At 43.5% G+C, this 21987-nt stretch overlaps 1 protein-coding gene across 1 annotated transcript in view; it reads right to left on the reverse strand.

Annotated features, from left to right (window-relative positions):
• The window catches only part of LOC137503731 (gamma-aminobutyric acid receptor subunit rho-2-like), an 80931-nt gene that overhangs the window by 23969 nt on the left and 34975 nt on the right, over window positions 1-21987 (reverse strand). The window contains exons 3-4 of the mRNA XM_068231137.1: window positions 4375-4442; window positions 4035-4258 (exon numbers count right to left, since the gene is read on the reverse strand). Coding sequence (XP_068087238.1) covers window positions 4035-4258; window positions 4375-4442 — 292 coding nt within the window. The remainder of the gene's footprint in view (window positions 1-4034; window positions 4259-4374; window positions 4443-21987) is intronic.

Here is a 21987-nt window from a genome sequence, read left to right on the forward strand (position 1 = left end):
GCTGTACATTAGGGCAAACATTACCACAAGTACTAGGGGCAATTTCTTTCCTCGCATAGCTCTGCCTCTCTGCTGTAAAATCATCCCGACACCTCCAGATACAGAAGGTGTCGGAGCTGGACCATGTTAGTGCTAGTCTAGTAATCACCTAGATGAAAGAATCTTATTCAGGTGGTGATAAGGGGTTAAGTTTACAGCAATGTGTGTTTATTGTCTTCACTTATCTGACTGTTTAGAAAGGCATTATCAGAATATCTTTATCATGCCCCTCCCTCCCAGAATGGACAGCACTGAGCAGCCAGTGCTTTGTTACACAGAAGTGTAACATCACAAGCAGTCAGTCAGGGGTGGTGTATACATATCTCCCTGACTGCTAGTTATATTACGGCACATCTAGCTACTTGTTTCCTCCTCTGATCAGCTTTCATTCTCAGACACTCCTGCATGCCGTGAGAAGAACACAGTGAAGTATTTGTGAGCTGTGTTAAGAGGAAAGGATGATATTAAAGCAGAGATAATAAACTGTGGGAATAAATAAAGTGCCCCTTGCACTAGTGGTAATGTGAACCCTAATACAGAGTAATAATTTTTTTTTATTGATAGTTGTCCAAGTTTTGCATGTGCAATAAAGACAGATAAAAAGCCTATAATAGCCAGACCTGTTGAGCTGTAATACAATGCAGGTGGATATTATTCTACAGAAATGCTTTGCTCTCCTTTGCAGCACTGACTCCATTACTACACTAAATGGAACAGCTCTGCGATACACACAGAAATGCATGCAGCAGTACATTGTGTGAATGCATTGCACTGACTGACGTCTTATCACACATTGAGACACTTTGATCAAATCAGCTCAGTGACAGTATGTCCAAGTCCTTTAAAAATGATCACTAGTGAAGAACTGCACCAATTTATTTCATAAGTAAGCTGTCAGAGCATAACATATCTAGCAGTAGCACAATGTGGTGATGTGTTCCTACATCACCACTGTTCATTCTTATGTCACCAGTATTTCCGGTAGCAGTGGAAACACATATCACCCAGTCAAATGATGTAAAGGGCATTAGGGTAACTCCTTACTAGCAGTTGTGTTACTCATCTAAGAACTGCCCATATGCTAACACAGTGGGCACAGAAAAGAATCACCCCTTTCAAAATATTCACATTTTGTTGCTCTGTAGCCGAAAATGAAGACACAAGCACAAAATATGAATTCCTGTATTTACTCAATGTAACTCATAAGATCTAAATGAAAGATATATAATAACAACCTCCAGAAAAAAAAATTACTAAGATGGATATCCTCCTCCTATGAAAATCCCTGCAAATGCTAAACAGATGCAACTGTTTATCTTCTCAAATTAACTGGCTTCCACCTGTGATCATCTACATTCTACAATCATTTTGATTAGTTCAGCATAAAAAATAACTAGCATTCCAGTGCTTGGTAGTGCAGCTAAAACCAGACAATCAACTATGGGTGGCAAAGAAGATCTTATGGATAAGAACAATACTGTTAATTTCATGAGGAAAACCTGCTGTTGTTGGACAGCAAAACTGACTACACAGTGGCTGAAGAAGAAAAAAAGGTGAAAGTTCTTTAGTGTACAGGAATCAGAGAACAGGAATAAAAACTCTATGTACTCTCAGTTTTAACACTTCTGTAAAGAGTGGGCAAATATTTCACAGTCTATATGTATACAGTTGGTAGAGAAGAATGACAACAGATTTAAAGAGACACTGAAGCGAACAAAACAAATATATGACATAATGATTGGTATGTGTAGTACAGCTAAGAAATAAAACATTAGGAGCAGAGACATAAGTCTAATATTGTTTCCAGTACAGAAAGAGTTAAGAAACTCCAGTTGTTATCTATGCAAACGAGCCATTGAGCTCCAGGGCTTTCAAAGTCACAGAGAGCTCTGTCTTCTGAAGCTTGTTATCTCAGCTGTCAGTCACTGTATTTTATTTTTCAAAGTCAAAAGTTCCCCGGCCTGTTCTGTAAAATCATTTAGAATGCTGAGTAGTGTGTAAACTGCAAATATTAGAGAATGATGCAATGTTATAAAAAAAAACACTATAGAACTGAAAATAAAGATATGAGAATATTTTCTTTGCTACTAATGTTCTAGTAATTATCTGTACTACACAACCAATTCATTATATCATAATTTTTTTTTTTGCTTCAGTGTCCCTTTAAAGGACTACTATCGCGAAAATCAAACGCATACAAGTAAGAAGTATGTTTTTTTCAGCGTAAAATGAGCCATAAATTACTTTTCTGCTATGTTGCTGTCACTTACAGTAGCTAGTAAAACCGACAGGTTTTGGGCTAGTCCATCTCTTTATGGGGGATTCTCAGAAAGGCATTTATTCTTAATAAAGACATTTCCTGAAAAGGATTTATACAGTGATGCTGGCCAGCCTCCCTGCTCGCTGCACACTTTTTTGACAGTTGGATGGATCAACTGCCATTCACTAAGTGCTTTTGAAAATAAACAAAACCCTAAGAATCCCCCATTAGGAGATAGACTAGTTCAAAACCTGTTCGTGCTGTCAGATTTCTACTACCTACTGTAAGTGAAAGCATCATAGGAGAAAATTAATTTATGGCTCATTTTACTCAGGAAGAAACGGACTTCTTATTTGAATGTGTTTACAAGTATTTTACATTTTTACGATGTTCACAATAGTGGTCCATTAATGTGAACCTAAAGGCAAGTAAAAAAAAAATGAGATCAACTCACCTGGGGCTTCTCTCAGCCCCCTGCAGCCGATCGGTGCCCTCGCAGCCCGCTCCGATGGTCCAGGACCCGCCGGCGAACACTTCCGGTTTGGCCGTCACCGGCCGACAGGCATGGGAACGCGAGTGATTCTTCGCGTTCCAAGCCTGTATATCGCCCCCTATGCTGCTATTGCGGCCAGGTTAAGGTTGCAATCAAAGCTAAAGGTGATTCCAAAAAATAATGACATGGGAAGGGAAAAGGGGGGATCTTTTATCCAGGTTTATGTTTATTATTTTCTTCTGAAGCATTGTTCTTGCTGGCATTGCTGTTATAAGTTACATTGAGTAAATACAGCAGGAACAATGATATCTATTAATTGCATATCTTCATTACAAGGCTGTAAGGGGTGACTATTTTCTATACCCACTGTATAGTCTCTTAAAGCGGTATCGTCACCATAAAAATCAATTTTCAACAGCAACTGGTCTGAGTGTATTAAGTGATAAAGATGCTAAGCCTGCATTCAAAACTTTCAAAACTTTTTCTGCTGTTATGATTTGGAGTTATCACATACTTAAGGAACACAGGCCCTTTAGTAGTCGTGCCAAAGAATTGCATGCTGGGGGTTCTTTTTATCTATAATCTATTCCTCCTCTTCCCTTTATTTCCCTGCCAGCTTCTTATCTGAAACCTAATCCCCTACTCACTTGTGTTTACAAGTAAGGCTGAGGCGACTCAGCGATTGGAGGAGACAAGAAAAAAAGTAAAGGGCAGAAATGACATCACGAGTTAGCCTTAACTGTGGGCAAAAGACATGGCCCCCACCAGGAACAGAATTCTCATCATTTACTATATAACATTCACTGAAATCAAAAGGCGTACAGTACAATACATGTGTTATGTAAGTAGATCAAGTATTTATCTACTTATATATGTGTTTTTGTTCCCTGGCATAGTATGGCTGATCCTACTGCTTTAACTTGGAAATCTTTTTTGCTGCAATATTCTTATCTATGGGCAGCACATCCACTGTCCAGAAAAACGCAGCAGGTCATGACTTTGCATTCCATTTGCCACAACGCGGCACAAAGATACGTTTTTTTTTTTGTTTTACAAGTGAAAGCGGACATTATTTTTTACAATAGGATCCACTTCCTGCTTTGCTTGGAGCTGCAGGAAATGTACTGATCCGGCAGGTTTTTGCAGCAAGTGGGAACCAAGCCTAATGCACATGTATTTTCCTAAATAATAAGATCTTGAACACATCATCTAATAATAATAATCATAAATTATAATATATACCTCATGCTATATAAAACTTGTCCATCTGGGTATACCCGCAGCATAATGTTGTCTGTTGTAGTATCATGAATGAAGGATCGCTTAGAATGAACAAAAAAAACATCAGGGACCCATATCTTCTTTACCAGTCGGCTGTCAAAAGTCATACTCTTATTAGTGCTGCTGGGGAACGACAAACGCTCATCCTTCCAGTAGTGTCTCAGGTACAAGGTCATGGTGAAATCCTAAACAGAGAAGATACAGTTCTGTCTTTTACTTATACATTACAGCAGCTTATGATAAAGAACAGTAGTATTGTCAAAGTACCAATCTTTCTCAAGTCACAGTGATAAGCACTTACCATATCCACTTCTGAAATACTGTCCAGACTCTCAACTTGTACATCAACACCTACAGGGATCGCAGGACCTATAAAAACCAAAAGGAAAGCTTAACTTTACTTAGCGAAGCCTGTCTGAACACACCACCGGTTCACTTAGCATTCATTTCAATATAGGCTGCACTGAAACTTACAATTCATCTGCAATTATGTGTACACAGATTAAGGGTGCATACACACATCCAATTTGATTGGCCCATCCCAGATCAATTTTACCATCTCCATGTAATCAGGGCCGGATTTCTGGCAAGGCCACATAGGCCATGGCCTAGGGTACCAGAAATTTAGGGGCGGCTCAGTGAGGGGCAGTAAAGCTGTTCTATGCAGCCATCCCTATCTACAAGGACAGCTTTAAACTTTGAACTCTCTTTCCTGTACTTGTGTCATCCCTGCAAGACCTGTAAGCTCTATCCTGCAGGTTCACCTCTGCCTAACTCTCATGGTGACACAATAAGTCCATCATTAACAAGATGGCAAACATAACATAAAAGTTCAAAACATAATTTATAATCTATACGCATTTTACTAAAATAGCTATTGTCTGTGACAGCAATGATGGAAAGTAAGGAGAATTCTCATTGGGGCACACAGAGATAACAACCATGCAGATGGTATAGTTGGCCTTGGGCGGTAAAAAGTACAAATCCGGCCCTGCATGTAATATGAGGACCAACAGATTTTGACTTCTGTCGATGAACAGAGTTTGTAAGTAAGCTCTCATGCTGCATGAAAATGATAAAATTGGCCAATCAAAATTGGATGTGTGTATGCACCCTTAGAGTCAATGGTTTTCACAGGTGTAAGATGGTTTTGTGCTGTTGACAATTATGTCCAGAGATGAGTGAACTAGTAAGGTTATTAAAAATACATAGTGATGAGATTGATAGGCAATTTGCTGGTGTGATCTGCCATAAGGCTGTTTAACAAGAATCAGAGGCAGGATTATTTGAAATAATGCCCAGGGAAGAGTACTGAAAATAATGTAATGAATAAAATTGTTTATTTTGTTTTACAATATTCATTTATAAATTATTTAATTCGTGTTTACACATTGGAAAATCTTTCTTTCCCTTTCCTTACCCTGATTTACATTCTGAAATTCTTTAAAAGTGGCAACAGCTTTACTGCTAGCAGGTGCATCACTGCAGAAGGTGTGTTTACTCTGTGCTCCAAAGCCAGTATACATAATATCTTGTATCCCAGAATGCTCAGGGGAGGGAGAATTCCACATAGCTTCACAGCCTAGGCTAAGAATTACTGGAAGGATGGGGCTGCATACCAATATACAGTAATATATAGATATAGGAAGTGTTTAAGATAATGAAACCAGGATAATAAATGTAAGAGTGAGTAGCCTGAATAATTTACTGCATTCTACTACATGTCACTACAGTGCCTCTTTAACAAGGCTTTTTGTTTTTACATACAACATTCTGCAGTAGTGAGTAGTCCTTAAGACCCCTTTAAAGTGAACCCGAGGGGAAAATAAACTGATGAGATAAACAATTGTATTTATCCTCCTACTCCTAAAAAGGGCTTTTTTAATATATCCCATGGTTTTATTTTATATTTAAAGATGTACAAACTAGATTGAATGTTTTGTTGCCTCTGCTCAATGCCAGTCTAATAAGTGTCCCAGAGTTTGAAAAAGGTCAATAGTTCACGTATTTTATCTCCCCCTGCTCTCAGAAGTTGTATTCTGCCAGGAAAACTTTATGGCTGTAATTTGCTTATCAGTGATGTTTACTATATTCCCCGACAAGGTACAGAAGCTGTCACTTCCATGCCTAGAAATTAACTCTTTCAGGCAGCAAAATAAAGCAAATAAAACAGCCTGCTTATTAATACTTTTTGCACTGTACATACACATATTTATCTTATGTCACATGTCATCTCAGGTACACTTTAAAGTGCTTAGTAAAAGGAAAACCTTAGTTTCATGTTAGCATTAGGTTCCTGTCAAACATTTATAGGTCAATGCAGAATAGCAATGAAAAAACAAGTTCATGCATCTTTATTTCTTTAGACCTGGGTAGCCCAAAACTACAATCCTACAGTGCAAGTAATACTAAATGTGTGAGAGATGAACATGGTAGGTGTACCCTGTCCAATGCTGGATTTAGGACTATGCAGTGCTGCTCGGATACCCCTTTTCAAAATCCGGATCCGATTCGGATCCGGATACCCCAATACCCGATCTGGATCGGATATCCGAGTTCAAAATTCGGATTCGGATATCCGGATAGAAAACCAGAAGTGGCCTTTAAGTTGCTTTAAAACGTTTTTTAGGGTATATGAGGCATGTAGCATCATTATTTTGTAAAGGGGAACACTAATTGATGATGTGGGGACTTAAAATCTCCCTCCAAAAAAAAAAAAAAATGGCTGTCAATTAACATTAGGCCTAGGTTCTAGACAGCGGTCGTGCAGCCCACATTGTGTCCAAAGTCCAACCGCACAATTGGGACATGACAGTTTTCAGCCAAGACTCCTCCAAAAAATTACGCAGCAGTTGTGTTTTGGGTTAAATATAGGTGGTATCAGTGGCCTGTGGCACCCTGGCCTGACGGTGGGAGCTGCACAGGCAGCAGGAGCAGGGCAAAGCAGCAGCAGCAGGTGTAATGTGTGCCAGGAGCATGCCGGACGTGGTATGTTGCAATTGGCACTTAGCACGTGTCACTTGCCACGTGTCATTTGCCACATGTCACGTGGCACTTACCATGTGTCACTTGCTACGTGGCACTTGTCACTTGCCACGTGTCACTTGCCTAGTGTCACGTGGCACTTGCCACGTGTCACGCGGCAAGTGGCACGCGGCAAGTGACACGCGGCAAGTGACACGTGCCACGTGCCAAGTGACAGTCAGACAGCAGAGGAGAAGACACTAGTGCACACTAACTGTCACACTGGCACTGCTCACAGCACAGCAGTTCTGTAGAAAGCTAACACAGTAGTACTACTACTCTAACAACTACTAGCACACTGACTGCAGTACTACAGTACTAACTACACAATAACACAGTAATCCTATCCCCTAATCCCTAACCTATACCTAAGGCTAATAGCTGGCCAGCAGGCAGCAGCTGGCCTGGTCTGTGCACAGCACACACACAGACACATAGCAGCTGCCTGCAGCACACACTCTTGACTGTCACACAAATTACATCAAGCTAATTAATGATTTAACAATAGTGTAGTGATAGTGATAGTGAAGGGGTTAATCACTGAACAGCTTTCGGTTTATCACTGCTAGGCCAGCAGCACTGGAGCACACACTCTGACTGTCATACAATGACATCAATCAAGCTAATTAACGATTTAACAATAGTGTAGTGATAGTATTGAAGGGCTTAATCCCTGAACAGCTTTAGGTTTATAACTGTGTACAGCCCTTGCTACTAGGCCACCAGCACTGGAGCATGTCTCTCAGTGAGCATTCAGCAAGCTAAGACAATATGTCTCATAATGGCAGCCCTCCTTATTATACAGGGGGGCTGGCCAGTGTTCCTTTCTGTGATTGGTTGCTAAGGCTTCTGCTGGGAGCCTCTGATTGGCTCCAGGACGCTATCTCCTTAATTACAGTATTTCGGATCCGGATATCTGCAATATCCGTGGATATCCGGGTTATGCGGCCAAATATCTGCAGATAGCTATCGAATAGCGTGAAAAAGTTCGGATATCTGAGTTACCCGGATATCCGGAATCCTGATGAGCAGCAGCAGTATATACTTATACATGTGCACTTGTACACTTGCACAGGAAGTCAATGTGATTTATTAAATGATTCCCACAAGTAGTGCATGGCAAGGGATATTTATGATCGTTAAAGTGGACCCCAATTAAAAATACCAGATTTCAGAAATATAATCTATTTTCTAACTTATAATTAAATAGCCGCCCTTTTTCAGGTGCATGATGACAAATATTAAATATTTTAAGTTTATTGGAGGAACTCTTCCCTTCCTTTCATATTGCCGGGACAGAATCTGGCAGACTGGTGGAGGAGATAAAAAACAAAAACAAAACACAGGCTGCTACTGATGATGTCACAGGGGAGGTGATCTCAGCTTGTGTGAGATTTCACATAGACGATACCCCTGTGAGAGGGGTAGCTGATGATAAACGCACCCATGATCTAAAATCTCATACTAAGCTCAGAAGTAATGGCTGCCACCTGCATAACCCTAGTAATGAAAAGAGAAGGGTGAAAAGCATGCACTGAAATGCTCATAGGCTTGAAGGAGTGTTTATTTATCTTTGTATGTATCAGAGTGGTGCAACTAAATATTTTGAATTAAAAAAATGTTTGGTTTGGGTCCACTTTAAATGAAGTCCATCTGTGTATAGAACTGTTTAGAATATTTGATATATTATTACAGGAGTTGTACTTCTTTTAACCATAGAGGTGTACTGAGTAGGATCAGAAGTTTGCAATCTATTCAAAACTTAATGTAAAAAAATTAAAGGCAACAAATATCAGGATGTTGAGTGAAGAATGACAAAAACAGATGACTTGTCCTACAGCAAAATTTGATGCAACTCTACATTTTTTTAAAAAAACTTGCCCCTTTGGGTTTTAAGTTATAGAGCGTTTCTTATATTTAAACATACTAATATTTGGCCAGTAGCACTAAAATCATTTCATACAAAAGAAAATAATGTGCAAACGTTTTGGAGAGGAGAGGATTACAAACAATAGAACTCAAGGCTTTAAGCTAAAATGTATTTTATGACATCTTCAAGCTTTACCATTATGGGCCATCTTTACCATCTGTGGTTCAATGCCATTTACTTCTCTGTAGCTGGAAAATCATCTGTACTAGTAATAATAAGGTCATTTTCTTCTTGCAGCAGAATCACTGAAGCTGAAACACAATTGTACTAATGGTCTATCTTATTACTATAAAGCATGTCATTCCCAGATATTCTGCATGGCTTGTTTACACTAGATTACATAGAAATATAAAGTCTCTTGAAGCAAGTGGGGCCATCGTAAAAAGAATGTGACATTGTGCTTCATATTCTTACACAACCTTCTGTGCATTGGCGGAGCAGAGGGTATGGATAGCTTCATGGACCCTGATGCACAAAGCTTTTCTCATACCTTATACGGGAAATAGCATTCAAGGACACCACCACTATTTGCACCTCTTTATCTAAAACTTCCTCAGTAAGGAAAAATGATGAGATAGAAAAGCTAAATGTAATTCAAAATGTATCTAATTCTTACCTCTTATTCCTCAGAGGTTAAAGCCAGAATTACTGATTTTATGATTAGCGTTAAACGTTAACTAGTATTTTAAAAGATCCCCACAAAAAGTTCCTACTTTCCTTGGATTCAGTTGGAATTACCTAGTCGTGATGTTGACACACACACCATGGTTAAGTGTGAACGTCTGATGCTACCCTGCTCTCTGTCTTGGTGGACCTACTCTGCCCATCATTTCAATGGTCTCAGTAAGACTCAGATAGACATAGTAATTTTTTTGATCTGAAACTTTCACTACCTCCGGCAAACTAATAAGCCTTGGGCTGTTTTGTTTTAAAGAACTTGTTTTTTGTCTGTAGAATTTCTGCTTTTTTCCTGCTAAGCTGATATGCTGTACCGCTCTGAAGGTCTGTTGCAGTGTCCTCTACACATCTGCTGTCCATTAAAGTTGTGCAGGCCGTGGTGAAAAAACACATATGATCAACAAAATGCAAATAATTTTGATTTCAAATTCCATGTAAATTTTATGCAGCTCGAAACTGAACTAATCATAACTTCCTGTTAATTTTGATTAGCCCATTTTTCAACTACATACAATTTTTTGATTTTTGAATGCAAGTCAAAATTATTTGCCTCTCATAGACCATCTCTGGTGAAAACTGTGTGAGCAAACTCATAAGAAACCATGGTATGTCATGGTGTGGTAAGCTTTGTATGTCCGTTGGTCCCTTGCTGCCCATTGAGCATCTGTAGTGGAAGCAGACTATGTAAACAAACTCATAAAAAAGCATGGGCCAGCTCTGTATGCCTATTGGTCCACTAATGCATACTCTTAGAACCCTGAGTGGATTAAAGGACTAAAGGTGCGTACACACATGCGACTATAGACGTTTGAAACGATCGTTCCCCGATCGTTTCGAACGACGATCGTTTAAAAAAAAGCAACCAACGATCATTAAGTCTAACGACGGACGAGCTACATCGTTAAAAACGAATGATCTAGCTTGGCGGATTTTTACCAATGACGATCGTTTGCAAAAGTAGTACATCGTTGGAAACGGTCGTTCGTACTAGGCTTGACATGCGCATTTCGCTATTTCTCCATGAAACTTCTCATTTTTATGCGCAAGCGCAATAGTTGCTTTATGTGATGTAACGTTCGTTCTAACGATCAGAACGTTACATACATTTAAAAACTAACTTTACTTAGGTCGTTCTTTCATCAATTAAAAGTTCGTTCGTCGTTCTCAACGAACGATCGTTGTCGCATATGTACACGTAGCATAAGAGTGAAGTTACCCTTATGCACCTTTAGCCTGTACATACTGTACTGTAATGAGGTACATATAAAAATATTCCGGATTCAAATGAAAATTTACAATGACCGTTTACCAGACTAAAAAAATGTATCTCTTCAGTTTAAAGAAGAACTGTAACCAAGGCTTGAACTTCATCCAAATCAGTAGCTGAAAGCCCTTTTCCCATGAGAAATCTTTACCTTGTTTCAAAAACATCACCAGGGACGTCTGTATGGCTGATATTGTGGTGAAACCCCACCGACAGTATGATGTCAGCACCTAGGTGCGGACATCACACTGTGGGAGACTTGTTGCATTGTGTGGGAAATAAGGGCTGTTTCCAGCTGCCTAGCAACCAGTATTTCCCTCTGTTCATATGCATATCTATTAAAAATAAAACTTTTAGCCTATCGCATTGTTTGGGGTGTGGTTATAGATAATGGCAGTTGGTGCTGTCTGTTGTTTTTTTTTATGTCTGTAGTATATATGATGACGTACAGGTTGATTGTGGATCAATTATGATGAACAAATCATCATAAATCCAATTAAATTATGAACAAATTACATGGCTAATATTAATCATTTCTTGATTTCTCTTCTATTTTTTAACTTCTCACTTGCAATGTTTTGATTTATTTTTTCCCCCTTTTCGATACAGTTCCTCTTTAAATTCAGCAAAAAAAAAAAAAAAAGACAAAATATTTCTTGAGATACAATATTATTGATTTATTATTCTATTTGTTAGCTAATCTGTGTTTTGGAGGCATCTCATGTCATGTTTATTATATCACCAGCATCAAAGAGGATTTGTTCTTTCAAGTAATCAGAGTACCGTTCCCTTACTCTTGTCTGCGATGGTTTCTAAGCTTCCCAATAACTGTTAGGTAATGAGATATACTTTACCCTTCATTCTCATTTTCTAAATTATTTCAAGCAGTTAATCTCTTTTTTGCATCTCCACAAACTGATTTGATATCTGCGTTAATCTCTGACGAGCATGACATAAGCAGCAATGCGGTCCTTTTACTGGAATACATCATAACTGATACAAATACTGCAGTTGCATTGTGTTTGAATGCTCATTTTTATTACCGTCTATGATGTAATAATTACCGCAGCGCTAAATACATTCTGCAGGAATTCCAATTTCTATAAGGTAAAGTGGTTTCATTTCAAATTATTCTATTAGTATTTCATCTAAGCATACATGATTCATGATCATTTTCAGTATCGACCCCGTTTGCTGTGTTTATCTTTCTCCATGTCACTTCTGCATGCGCCGCTGCAGTTATTTCATAGAAGGACTTCAAAACAAAGCACAGGAAGCCTTATTCCATATAAGGGAAGATGACTGTACAGCTAAAGCAGATGGTGTCTACCAGATTACACTGCATGCACTGTCTATGGACATTCAGGCCAGTCCTTGGTAAAGCAGGCTGTCACAGCACTAATGGGAAAGGAACTGAATCGTAGCTTATTACATAAAACAGCACAACAGGAACCCATCTGATGAGAAGAAATATACATTATCAAAGTTATGGATACATTTCCACCCATTATATTCAGAAAAGCAAGTTATGATAATATCATGTGTTGAAAAGAGATTATTTTCACATTTGACAAAGTAAAGGATGAGAATTAGGCAGAGGTTAATAATGATTTGAAAATTAAATCCAAACTCACTTTAGATAGTGATTATAGCGGTAGTTATCTAGTCTGGCTGACACTCACCAGGTCTTAAAATCTTCTAACACTATTTCAAATCTCACCTCTTCAGGCTTTTCAGAATGCAGATGTGCTCTCTGCCAAGCAGCCCATCCTGTTCTTCTCGCTGCAGAGGACACTGAGCAGGGCCTGATTTGCACTCTTTACCGCCCAAGGATGACTATCACTTGACACCCCTTGACCAATAGCATCCCACTGTCAAGAACAGGTAGCCTGATGTTTACGTGGATCTTTTGGTGAGGATTCATTGTACTTTTTTATGCAACACCAAAACATTATGCAGTATATTCAATATGTATTTACTGGATAATGTCTTATAATGGATTCCTTGCCAATCATGTAACCATAAGAAGCGCATACAAACAATGGATAAAAATCAAGCATAGAGGTTCAGCAGAATTACAGTATTCTAAAACATAACTTTTATTGCACATAACAGGGTTAAAGAGAATCCAAGCTGGGGGGATAGCTGAATCAGGTAGCATCAATTACAGATGCTCCCCACCACTCCTGTGACTAGAAAACACTAAATTTCATCAAAATTTGATCACAATGCTGTCTCATCACAAAGCGCTGGGAGGCATGGAAAAGGCAGTGGAGAGACAGAGATGACCATTAAGAGCACAGCATGGTGCACGGGGGCTGAGAGTGGCACAGAGGGGACACAGAGGCATGACATAGAGCATGCCCCTGTGTCCCATTTGCCCCCCTGCACTGCCTCAGGTATACTTTAAAAACACTAATGCAACTAAAACATAGAAGAAACAGTCTTAGTTCAGTTATTCAAGCATATGAAGGCCTGACACGTTTCATGGCTCAGAGAGAAGCAGAGCCTTGTGCAGAGCCTAAGATTCTTATTTATGTATAAGCTTGCTGCAACTTGCCATTGCTGAATTTGGGCACTTGAGGCTAATAGACAATTTGTGTGCTATCGTAGGTGCTAATGCATATATATCAGCTAGCCCATCCAACTAAAAGGTTTCATTTTTTAAATATTGTTATGAAATTTAAAGAAAACAGACCGCCAAGAAATAAAGTGTAGAGAAACCGAGAGCCCAATATAGTGACTGAGGCGCTACACCTGCTATTGCTGAAATTCTGTCTTGTCCCCATTTTTATTGCCTGATGAAGCGGGCTGGGCCTGCGAAACGCGTTGCACTGTTTTGGGGTACTAATTAATAAATGTGACTACTATTCAGACAGTCTTTCGTGTCTGCTTTATGGAGGTAAGTCCACCACTTCCTCCCAGCAAATTTTAAAGTTTTTATCCACTTTTATCCTGCTGGCGCCTCTGTTCTCCTACTGCTAGACCGCCAAGAAGTTTACTCAAAGAATTCACCCAGGAGTGTGAGTGTGTGCTCAGTGCTACACTGCCACCAAGTATTGCTGTAGAGAATCTGTTTTTATAAAAGAGAACCGTTTCACTTTCCCAGGATAAATATTTTAGTTAACTGAGAACCGGTAAGTGTACAGTAGCTGTGTGGAGATGCAGTTGTTGTATTGGTGATGCTTTATGCTGGGGCTCCCTTCTCACTGCATCATGCCACTATATTAAACTAGATATGGCTCGAAACCTCTGATTTTAGGTTCGCGAACCTTGAATGCGAACTTCCCCAAAAGTTCGCGAACCGGGGAACTTCGCGAACCGCAATAGACTTCAATGGGAAGGCGAACTTTCAAAACTACAAACATTAATTCTGGCCACAAAAGTGATGGAAAAGATGTTTCCAGGGGTCTAACACCTGGAGGGGAGGCGTGGCAGAGTGGGATACACGCCAAAAGTCACAGGGAAAATCCTGGATTTGACGCACAGCAGGGTTATAATCCCTAAAAGGCAGAAATCATATTGCATTTCTAAATTAAAGGTCTAAAGTGCTTGAAAACATCTTGCGTGTGTATACATGGATCAGGTATTGTAAGTAGTGTACTGCTTCACACTGACAGACCAAACTCACTGTGTAACGCACCACAAACAGCTGTTTGTATAGTGATGGCTGTGCTGGACTGGTGTGCACCATGACGAGAGTGCAGGCGATGGCGGTTTTCAAGCCCATATGGTTGGGCTGAGGTATCTCAACAACAATGACTGTCCAGCTGATCGAATTTGGTCTGTCCACAATGAAGCAACGACCTTATTATCTTGGGTCAGGTGTGCCCCCCAACACACTCATATAGCCAGTCATTGCTTCATTGTGATACGCAAGCCCCTTCACCGTGGCAAGGTAACGATCATGAAGAGGAATTGACACATGTACATGCCTTTTGTTTTGTTGTTGCAGCCGCAGTGCAGCCAGAAAAATTAGGCAGGCATGTACATGCACCAGAAAAATTATTATAGCAAAAAATTCAGGAATCCACCTGGAGTCCTGGACCCTGTTGGTGGTGGCGGAGAAGGCAGTCAAGCGGCCTGCAGGCAGATATGCTGTGTGGGGATCGACTTAGTCTTGGGGCAGGCAGTCAGACGGCGTGCAGGCAGAGATGCTGTGTGTGGGGACTGACTTAGTCTTCGGGGCAGGCCTGACCGTACTTTGCAGACCAGGCATCCGTGGTCAGATAGACCCTAGACCCAATGCTGTGTGCCAGAGATTACACCACTTGCCTTTCAACATCACGGTACAGTTTGGGTATCTCCTTTTTTGAGAAATAATTGTGGCCTGGTATCTTCCACTGCGGTGTGTGGCTTTGCTTTTGTGTGCTGCTTTTCCTCAGGGGGTCATCCCATTGCAGTTTGTGCTTTTTCATCATGTGCCTTCGTAAGGCAGTTGTCCCTTCGTAAGGCAGTTGTCTTGGTCTTTCCACGGCTCAATTTTCGGTGGCAGAGAGTACAGATGGCATCGCTCTCATCTGAGGCAGACACACAAAAAAATGTCCACAACGCTGAGCCCTGGGATGATGGCACTTTTGTGATGGCTGCCAACTGAGTGTTAAGTGGGGTGCCAGAATCAGAGCAGGAGGATGAAGATATGTCACGCTTCCATGCAGAAGCTGAGGTGTTCTGTGTTAAATAGTCAACTAGGTCCTGACAATATCGGGGGTTGATGGCACGTGCCTTCTTCTGAACACTGTACATTGGTCGAGGGCCGCATGAAATCACAACAGCACGACCTCGAACAGACCTGCCGGGTGGCCTACTTCTGCCTGTTGTTTTGTCCATATTGGGGGGGGGGGGGGTGAAGTGAAAGGTATGCAATGACTTGACTAATACAATGTGCAGTCACACAGATGCAGTGAAAGGTACTGACTGCTGGTATTATACAATGTGCAGTCACACAGATGCAGGTATACACTGACTGCTGTATAATGTTGAGACGAATACACTTGAAATCCTATAATGAAAATCTGTTATGGAGGGCAAGTCTGCCATCCATTCAAGTGAGAGGTATGCACTGACTGGTATAATGCAATGTGCAGTCACACAGGGGCTTTGAAAAGGTATGCACTTACTGCTGGTATATAAAACAGCGTGCTGTCACACAGACACAGTGAAAGGTATTTATTATTATTATTTAGTATGTATATAGCGCGGACATCTTCCACAGCGCTGTACAGAGTATATATAGTCTTATTACTAACTGTCCCTCAAAGGAGCTCACAATCTAGTCCCTACCATTGTTATATGTCTATATTGTGTAGTGCATGTATTGTAGTCTAGGGCCAATTTAGGGTGGAAGCAAATTAACTTATCTGTATGTTTTTGGGATGTGGGAGGAAACCGGAGTGCCCGGAGGAAACCCACACAGACACGAGGAGAACATACAAACTCCTTGCAGAAGTTGACCTGGCTGGGATACGAACCAGATACCCAGCAATGCAATGCGAGAGTGCTAACCACTACATCACTGTGCTGCTGGTATAACAATCTGCAGTCACACAGGTGCAGTGAAAGGTATGCAGTGACTACTGGTAGAACAATGTGCAGTCACACAGGTGCAGTGAAAATAGATGCACTGACTGCTGGTATATAAAACAGCGTGCGGTCAACCAGATGCAGTGAAAGGTATGCAGTGACCAGTGGCGTAGCTAAGGAGCTGTGGGCCCCGATGCAAGTTTTACAATGGGGCCCCCCAAGCACTCTATACATAGCAATTGATACGGCGCACCAAAACCTGCCAATGGCAACTACAGTGTCAGAGGTGCAAGAAGGGGATAGGGAACAGTTTGTTAATGATTACCACTAGTCAAAGTATCTATAGAAGTTATTATTATGAGCACAAGACCAATAGAGAGCTAATACTGAAGTTCAGCGAGGGCCCTACGGGGCCCCTATGGCCCAAGGGCCCCGATGCGGTTGCTACCTCTGCACCCCCTATTGCTACGCCCCTGGCAGTGACTGCTGGTATAACAATGTGCAGTCACACAGGTGCAGTGAAAAGGTATGCAGTGACTGCTGGTAGAACAATGTGCAGTCACACAGGTGCAGTGGGGAGGTCACTGTGGGTCCTTTGGGGGAGATCACTGTGGGTCTCGGGAGGTATAGGTCATTGTGGGTGCAGGGGGTGGGAGGTCACTATGGGTGCTGCTATGAATGGCATAGTTGCTGCTAAGGGAGGTAGAGGTCAGTGTGGGTGCTGGGGAAAGAGTAGGCCACTGTGGGTGCTGTGGAAGGAAGAGATCAGTATGGGTGCTGGAGGAAGGGGAGGTCACTGTGGGTGCTGGGAGAAGTCAGTGCGGTTACTGGAGGAGGGAGTGGATGCTGGATGTTGGGAGAGGCCACTGTGAACGCTGGTAATGGGAGAGGTCACTGTAGGTGCTGCTTTGGGGATGGGAGGTCCCTGTGGGTGCTGCAGGGGACAGGAGGGTAGCCACTGGGGCAGGGAAAAATCACTGCTAGAGGTCAGTGTGGGTGCTGGGGTAGGCAGGATCACTGCTAGAGCTGGGGAGGGAGAGGTCACTGTGGGTGCTAGGTGGAGGGAGAAGTCACTGTGGGTGCTGTGGGAGGGAGAGGTCACTGTGGGTGCTGGGTAAGAGAGAGGTCACTGTGGGTGCTAGGTGGAGGGAGAGGTCACTGTGAGTGCTAGGTGGAGGGAGATGTCACTGTGGGTGCTGGGGGAGGTAGAGGTCAGTATGGGTCCTAGGTGGAGGGAGAGGTCAGTATGCCACACTAGGATTCCTGTCTGGGGCTCTTCACTTGAAAGTGTCCCAGGCGGAAACGAAGCTTCCCACGGGTGGGCGGGGCTTATCACGGTTGGGGGCGGGGCTTATTTTGCGTGGCGAGAGGGGTCTTTTTTTGAAAATTTTAAAAAGGGGGGTGCCTGGGCACCAGAGCACCCCCCTGTGCACGTGCCTGGCATGGAACATAAGATTTTTTTCTTTTTTTGGGGGGGGATTACTTTTTTTTATTAAGTAAGGTGTGATTTTACAATGTGAAGTGTTGTTTTGCTTTTAGCTGTTTGCATGCATGGGTAAAAGGTACAAATGAGCACCAACATCCATTGCAAATCCTTGAGGCGGTGGTGAACATCTGGATTCCATCATAAGAAGCTACATAAGTTACAGGGTCTACCTCTTAGGCATACAATTCCCTTAGCTTGTAAGCCTTTGACAGGGTCCTCCCTTCCCTAGTGTATTCTACATGATCGTGTGCTCCATAATTGTGCTCCTTTCCTATGATCGCCTTGTACTTGTATTACTAGGACTACCTAACCAGCCCAAAATTGCATGATCATGTATTTTGTCCATTGAAATGAATGGATATGAATCTGCTGTGCGCTAAAAATGCTTTCAAAAATTGCAGGAACAGATGCATTGCCAATACACCGAATAGTACATTTGGATGACAACGGAGACACCTTAATTCAGTGTAAACCTAGTTTTAGGCACTGTGTCCCAGTGACATAAGCATCAGTTTTCTGTATTATAGTCTGAAATCAGCATTAACATTGATCCTGGCATTTTATTCAAAATGTCTGGGACTACAGAAGGAGAGTATTAGTTAGGATGTAGGGTAAGTGTAGACTTAGATGTTAGGGATAGGCTCCTGGAAGGGAATAATGTTAGAGTAGAGTTTAGTGTTAGACATCAGGTGTAGTTCTGTGGAGGGGAAATTTCAGGTTAGATATTAGGAAGGGATTAACATAGGGACACAGAGCACAGCGTTAGATGTTGAGCTACAGAAAGTGGGTAATGTTAGGGTTCTGCTCAGGCAGTGTTGTAACAATAGCCCCACTTGTCCTCTGCCATGGGGGGAGGAGGGGGGGCAGCGGAACCCAGGGGAAACTCTGCATCGCGTACCCTATGTCCTTGCGGACGGCTCCTCATGCATGTAACATGGCTTGCAGAGAACGGGAGTTGTGCAGTGACACGCTGCACAGATTGTGCTGCTCGAATCATATAAAGTACAATATCCCGCAGCTCTGCTAAGTCGTGTGTGCCAGGGTGGGGGGGGGGGTAGCATGGCAGTGCCAACAGGCTGCCTGCCCTTTTGTGGGGGTTTGAAGTATAGCTGGAGAGCGGCAACTATGATCAGGTATTAAGGGCCGGTTCACACGGCTGCTCGGCTTCTCGTCTAAATGCTCTTCTGCACGCTCGGAACAATGCATTTAGTGGCTTTCAGCGGTGTGCAGAATGTTTCACTTCCTGCAGGGAAACATGGAAAAGCGATCCTGGAAGCAATATGTTGCTTCTAGGATTGGCTAAGTGCTGGCCAGACAATGCGGAACATGAGGAGAAATATGCAGCGTTTGCACAAACCAAACGGTAAATGGTTGTAAGCACTGCCCATTTATTTGCATAAGCAGCACTTAAAGAGAGTCTGAAGCGAGAATAAATCTCGCTTCAGACCTCATAGTCAGCAGGGGCATGTGTGCCCCTGCTAAACCGCCGCTATCCCGCCGCTAAACGGAGGTCCCTTCACCCCCAAACCCCCCTCCGTGCAGCGCATCCCCTCTTCCTGGTTGGGGCAGGGCTAACCGCCGCAGCCCTGCCCCACGTGCGTCTGTCAGCGCGTATCTCCGCCTCTCCCCGCGCCTCTCAGTCTTCCTTCACTGAGAGGTGCGGGGGACAGGCGGCGATGCGCCGCAGATAGACGCGACTGGAGGCAGGGCTGCAGCCGGTAGCCCTGCCTCCAGGAACGACCAAGTCTTGCGGGGGTGGGTTTGGGGGTAAAGGGACCCCCGTTAAGCCGCGGGATAGCGGCGTTTTAGCAGGGGCACACATGCCCCTGCTAACTATGAGCTCTGAAGCGAGATTTATTCTCGCTTCAGAGTCTCTTTAACGACGAACGCTTCATCCGGCTTTTACAGCCCAGTAAATATGTGTGAATGAGTCCTAACAAAGGGGCATAGAAGTCAGGGTTAGGTGCCAGAAAGTAATTGATGTTGGTGGGTGGGGGAGACAGGTTTAGTGTTGGGCGAACAGTGTTCGCCACTGTTCGGGTTCTGCAGAACATCACCCTGTTCGGGTAATGTTCGAGTTCGGCCGAACACCTAATGGTGTTCGGCCTTTTAAGTTCGGGTTCGCCCCGAACTACTAATTGGCCGCCGAATACTGCCCCCCTATGGGGTCGCAGGCATAAGGGGGGAGCATGCCCCGATCGCGGGGGGGGGGGGGGGGGGTCGGAAATTCCCCCCACCCCCTCCGCTAGCGCTCCCCCCTCTGCCCGCTTCCCCATACAAAAGTTTCAGGAAGTACCGGTCCGGTGGTAGTGGGTGGCTGGCAGTGGGCGGCACTGTGAAGTGAGTGACTGAGGAGGAGGAGTCCGGAGAGTGACGCGTTGAGGGAGGCCGGGCAGCGGGCGGTTCAGCAGTAGTACGGTACTACTGCTGAACCGCCCGCTGCCCGGCCTCCCTCAACGCGTCACTCTCCGGACTCCTCCTCCTCAGTCACTCACTTCACAGTGCCGCCCACTGCCAGCCACCCACTACCACCGGACCGGTACTTCCTGAAACTTTTGTATGGGGAAGCGGGCAGAGGGGGGAGCGATAGCGGAGGGGGTGGGGGAATTTCCGACCCCCCCCCTGCGATCGGGGCATGCTCCCCCCTTATGCCTGCGACCCCATAGGGCCCCCAAAAGCGGGATGTTCGGGGAGTTCGGGGTTCGGCCCGAACATGCCGAACATTGCGGCCATGTTCGGCGAACTTTCCCGAACCCGAACATCCAGGTGTTCGCCCAACACTAGACAGGTTAGACATCAAGGTTAGACATTTAAAGACTGAAACCAAACTACTTTAATATTTCCTTATTTTACACTATATTATCTGTAAGGTGCAGGGCAGGACATAGCAGGACGATGCATACCTTTTCACAGGATATTCCTCTGCTCAGCCTGCACCGACAGTCTTCCAGTTCCCTGTGTCACTGTCACCCGATACCAAAGTGCAGGAGATAAACTCCTGTCAGCTTTCAACAGCCTCCCCGGAGAGTCCTATACATTCTTCACTGATCTGCCCGGACAGGACAGAGCTATCCATGCAGCACCCAGCGAGCATCAGAGAGCAGAGGAGGAAAAGCCATCAGCTCCAACAGCAAGCAGGAAACAACTTCCTGTGAGTGGCTCTGTGATGCTGGTCCGATGCCTGCTGGGATAGCTCTGTCCTCCTGTCGGGGCAACTCTCGGTGGAAGATGCAGGTCCCTTGTGCACTCCCCCCTGTATGCCGCTTGCATTCTCCGGAGGGGCCCCACAGGACAAAAAAATACTATATGACCGCCTGTTCACCTCCCGCTCAACTCGAGCCTGCTAAGCATTTATCACCTCTGCACGCAGCAAGCATGGAAGGGCCCCCAGGAGTCCCCGGCCCCCCCTGCATTTGCAGAGTCTGCAGGGTCTATAGATACGCCAGTGAGTATTGTAATGTGTTTATCATCAGTTAAGACAGAATTAGGATACCATTTATTGGCCTTATGAAATCCATAAAACATTTGATAAGTAAACTTTCGATACAAAGTAATAGCTTCATCAGACTCTCGTCATGTGTAGTGGAAATAATTAACCACTTAAGGACCGGGCTCAATTTAAGAGATCTGTGCTGAGTGGGCTCTCTAGCCCACAGCACAGATCGTGTTTGAGCCAGGGTGACCAGACTTCCCCCCTTTTTTCCCCACTAGGGGGATGTCCTGCAGGGGGGGTCTGATCGCCGCCGGCTATTGTGGTTCAGCGGGGGGGGGGGGGGCTCCTCAAAGCCCCCCTCCGCAGCGTTTTCTGCCCTCCCTCTCCTTACCTCCCTCTCCGTCTTGTTATGGGTGGCACAGGATGGAGTTCCATCCTGCGCCGCCTCTGATAGGCTTCAGCCTATCAGATGCCGGCGATCCCCGGCCAATCAGAGGCCGGGGATCGACGATCTCCTTTACGGGATTTCTTCCTCGCGTGTTTACATTTAGCCTGTTCACGGAGACAACATCCGTG

The sequence above is a fragment of the Hyperolius riggenbachi genome, chromosome 4 (assembly GCF_040937935.1).
Source record: "Hyperolius riggenbachi isolate aHypRig1 chromosome 4, aHypRig1.pri, whole genome shotgun sequence".
Taxonomy (NCBI): domain Eukaryota; kingdom Metazoa; phylum Chordata; class Amphibia; order Anura; family Hyperoliidae; genus Hyperolius; species Hyperolius riggenbachi.